General features: G+C 33.5%; 1 protein-coding gene across 1 annotated transcript; it reads right to left on the minus strand.

The window, feature by feature from the left end:
* Positions 1-19: 19 nt before the first annotated feature.
* Positions 20-4,183, minus strand: LOC140919959 (uncharacterized). Its single transcript, XM_073367246.1, has 3 exons — positions 4,113-4,183; positions 298-1,498; positions 20-217 (listed from the first exon to the last, which is right to left on the minus strand). The coding sequence occupies exons 1-3, from the start codon at positions 4,181-4,183 to the stop codon at positions 20-22; spliced, it is 1,470 nt and encodes a 489-aa protein (XP_073223347.1).
* Positions 4,184-4,653: the final 470 nt, after the last annotated feature.

The raw sequence follows: 4,653 nt of genomic DNA on the forward strand, positions 1-4,653 counted from the left end.
TTGTATCAATTTTAAAACATTAAGGTTCATCTAAAGACATTGCCTCTACGGGTTCCGTAGGTGGATTTTGGGTAACACGTGACAACCGGCCTAATAAATACCCCCAGTGTTGTAGACGGCCTGTGTATGCTATTGCCCAAGAAGTTGCTTCATTGGTACGATATTGCTTCCAACCTGGTGCAATGTCTGGCATTGGAAATCCATCTTTCATCTTTAACTGCAAAAATTAAATAAATTAACAAAATATAAGACAAAATTATCAGAATAAAATTTAAAAAAGTATAAGAAAATAATTACCGGAACCCAGTGATTTCCATTAACAAAACCAATACAACAAATGCGATCATTTTTTGTCGATCCGGAATGTGAACCCCTCATAGGAAAGAAAGTCATTGAAAATGTCAGACCGAACGTGACAAGAATAATATTATATGTTGTCGCTATCACGTAACCCATATCAGGCATGGACAACCATTTATCCATGGGTTGAACACCTAAGCCGGATATCATCAACGAATCTCTTACTTCTTTAATGCGTCCTGTGAACAATCTATCATATGGAGTTACATGAGAAACAATCTCTTGATCCAATCTCTTGCGGACCAAAGACCAACACTCTTCACCGAAACCAAGCAATAATGCAATAGCGCGAAAACCACAATTTCCATCAGCTGCCACGTCAAATATGTCATCAATGTATGGCTGAATAATATCAGGAAATTGTGTCAATAACAAATTTTTTGAAGAATGAGATGACTGAGAGGGGTGTTTCTTTGATTGAGAGGCTTGTCTCTTCTTTGATTGAGAGGGTTGGGAACCAATATCTTCACCATATGTTGCATTAACATGCTCAAAGTAAGAAGGGTCTCGATATACATCATATCCATCTGGCTTCATACCCTTACTCTTCTTCACTCTTCCTTTGGTTTTGACTTTTTCAGGTGGTGGACATATTGAACTTGTACTTGGAAAAGCAAGTTCACGCACTTTACTCTTCAACACTCGTTTCCCAATAACATCAAGTGATCGAAAGCGTTTCCATAAGGCATTCATCTCAGTAGACATATCCAACTCTGATCCATCTTCTGTGTCTTGAGTGAGTTCACATTCCATGCTTAATTTTCTCCATTGAATATGCACAGAATCTAGAGGAATTGGTTCACCCATTAATTTATATTGTCCCAATTCACAAGCACAAGGTAATCCGTATGTCCTTCTCAGAGAACACCCACATATAGATTTGTCAGTACCCACCCACTCAACTTTGTCGTATTCTTCAGCAATACGTCTTTGAGCTTCTGTTGATACAAATGTATTCAATCTCTGATAAAATGGATTTCTGTGCTCATGCTCTTCATCATAAAAACTTTTTTGAAACGAGGCTCTGATTCTTTTATGTTGTAACCTTATCATGTTGTTCATAGCCTCCCAACATTTACACAAATCACTCATGCTATTTTCTAACATTAACTTCAGTTTCCAGTGAGCCGACTCAACCCTGTAAAATTCAACAATATATAATAAAATTATATTAAATACCTGTTAGTCGTTGTGTTCCCCAAATGCATCACTTTATTTGTCCATGCTTCAACAAATCTTTCCTTATGTGGAGTCAACCAAGTTTCTTTGACATAATCAACAAACACTTTAGTATCAACACATGATTGTTCAAACATATGCAAGCGCATCATATACTCTTTTTCATTACTACAATACATAATGTCTTTCCACATATTCAATATTGACTCTTGTCTATCCTTTAAGACATATTGCTTGCATTTTGCTCCAACATTTTTTTCGATATGAAATCGACAAAGTAAATTAACAGCATGTGGAAACACAATGCCAACTGCATTCATTAACGCAAGATCTCTGTCTGTCACAATTACTTGAGGGAATTTATTTTGTGTAACAAACAAATCTTTTAGTCTCTCTAATGCCCAACAAAAGTTTTCTTCCCTCTCACATTCCAAATAAGCAAACCCAACTACAAATGTTTTCTCTGTTGATGTCATACCAACAATTTCAAGTAATGGCATTCTGTATTTATTGGTTTTGTAGGTACTGTCCATAATCAACACAATCGGAAACAAATTCAACAACTTCACTGAATCTGGATGCGCCCAAAAAATATCTCTCATAACATCGGAGTCTTCACGCTTTCTATTCCAGCACACATATTTTGCATCTTCAATTAACTTGAATAAATGTTGCATCTCTGTTCTATTACCTCTCACGCGCAATCGAATGATACTTCTCTGTTTATATATTTGTGAGATCTTAGTAACATTACTCTTATCTCGGTCTTGCAATGAGAGTAATATGTGTCTCGGTGCAACATTATATTTTGTTAATTCATGAACATGCTTTCTATCTTCTTCATTTAAGCGCCCAACATATGCATGCCCCTCCAAAGTATCAGGTAATTCATGGTTGTGAATTCCACAAATTACTTTAACTATCCATCCTGAACCATCTTTTAATGGTTTTGATCTAAGCTTGAAAGGACAATCACATTTTTTTGTTGAACTTCGAATAGAACTAGCAGCACACTTGTATTTTCCCCCTTTGTCACAACCTAATATTAATTTATTTCTCCGTCCTTTCTCACCCGTCTCTATATCTGATCTTCTGATAATAACGGTAACTTTATTTTTTATACCAATTTCTTTTGCCCATTTCACAACAGTATCCCTTGAATCAAATATCTGAAATAAAATAATTATAATTAATCACAAAAATATATTTTTATAATATTAATATTAAATATATTTATTCATACCTGATCTGTGTCAAAAATATTTGTAGTATCGACGCATGTTTTGTCCATTAATAGTAGTGGATTATCCATATCTGTTAACATTTAAAAAAAATTAAAAAAAATTAAAAAACTTAAAAAAAAATTAAAAAAATATGGTCTGTACCGGAAAACTCAAAAATGAAGTTTTCCGGAACCTACTACTGTACCGGAATACTTGCCAACCAAGATTTCCGGTACACAAATTTTCTCTTTTGTACCGGAAAAGTCAGTTTAAACATTTCCGGTACTATACTCTGTACCGGAAAACTCAGTTTTAACATTTCCGGTACTTTACTCTGTACCGGAAATCTTGTTTCAAGTATTCCGGTAGTTACCGGAAAACTGCCACTTACCGGAAATCTGTTTTACGGCTGGGTTTGTGACAAAATGGTGAAAAAAATATTTACATTTCTGGTATAATAGTCATTTACAAAATGGTGAAAAAAATTGAGGGTAGTTTTGTCATTTTCGAATTTTTTTGGGGGTACAAGGCAAAGTGTGGGGGTACAAGGGAAATTTTTCTTTTTTTTTATCACTATGTTACATGTTGATTCACCCCACTATTTAAAATTTGTCCTTTCAACTTACTATTTTTCGTTCACACAATTTATCTTTATCCATAAATCTAACCTTAAAATTTATTTCTTTTCTACATTTATAGCTATTGAAATATCTCTCTTCCTTTCATAATTGTAATTAGGTTTAAAAAAGACAGTTTGATATATTATTTTTGTTTAGAGATTTTGGTTGGAGTTTTAATCATATTTGAAGTCTTGTATATTTAAATACAATTTGTATGGCTAATCACTATTATATATATTTAAACATCTAAAAATCCATAGTTAATAACATATAAAATATTAATTTATTACATATGTGAATGATGTGACATATTATTATATTTATTAAACATAATTAATTATATATTTAAACTGTATTAACCGTTTAAATTATTGTCGGAATAATTGTTAAATTGGTGTTAAAACATTATTTCTGTTTTTAAGTAAATTATTAATAATTTTAATAAATAAATAAATAAATAAACAAAGAGAATTGTTAGGTACCACGAGAAAAGATAGATTATCCGAATGTGTACATATATAGTTTGGGATTTGGCGGCTTGAGATGTTGAGGAGGGTGGATGTTACCGTCAGTGTGGCACATGGTGGGTCATTCCATGCCTTGTCATCGCTAAAAAGTTGACAAGTGGGTCACACATCAAAAGCATTTGGAGCCATCATGCTCTGTTTCAAGCCACTCAACACATATATGAAATGTAACTAACTACAAGTTGATCCTATCTCACTCTCACCACATTATTTCAGGACCGGCTTCCCCGGCAAAGGGACTCTTAGTTAGGGTCATATACCCCTCTTGTTTCATTTATTCATTATTTTTCGCAACCAAATATCAACACCCACCAAATCACATTTACTTCTTAGGCGCTATTTTTCTCCTCCTCATTTACACATCTAAAATACTCACTAATAGCCAATTAAATTTTCTCTACAAGTTCATTTATACTTTTCAATAAGGGCGTGAGTTTAACCATCACCATTAGAGTGACAATTTTACTGCTTAACAATTTTAAGTACTTCTCTTATCCTCCTTGAGATATGCCCTAATCCTCATGAGCCATCATAACACAAATTGTCTAAACTTTTATTTTTAAAAACACTAATTGTTTGAATGTGTCTAGGTTTCTTATCGGTCGTGCCAATCTTCATGTTCCTTTTAATCTTGTCCTTCAAAAACAAAACCGAATTGGCTTAATAATTGAATAACCTTAATTTATCTGCATAATTAGCATCCTAAACGATACAAACGCCAGCTGAAAAACCTTAGAGGTCATA

Source organism: Cicer arietinum, chromosome 4, assembly GCF_000331145.2.
Source record: "Cicer arietinum cultivar CDC Frontier isolate Library 1 chromosome 4, Cicar.CDCFrontier_v2.0, whole genome shotgun sequence".
Classification (NCBI taxonomy): Eukaryota; Viridiplantae; Streptophyta; class Magnoliopsida; order Fabales; family Fabaceae; genus Cicer; species Cicer arietinum.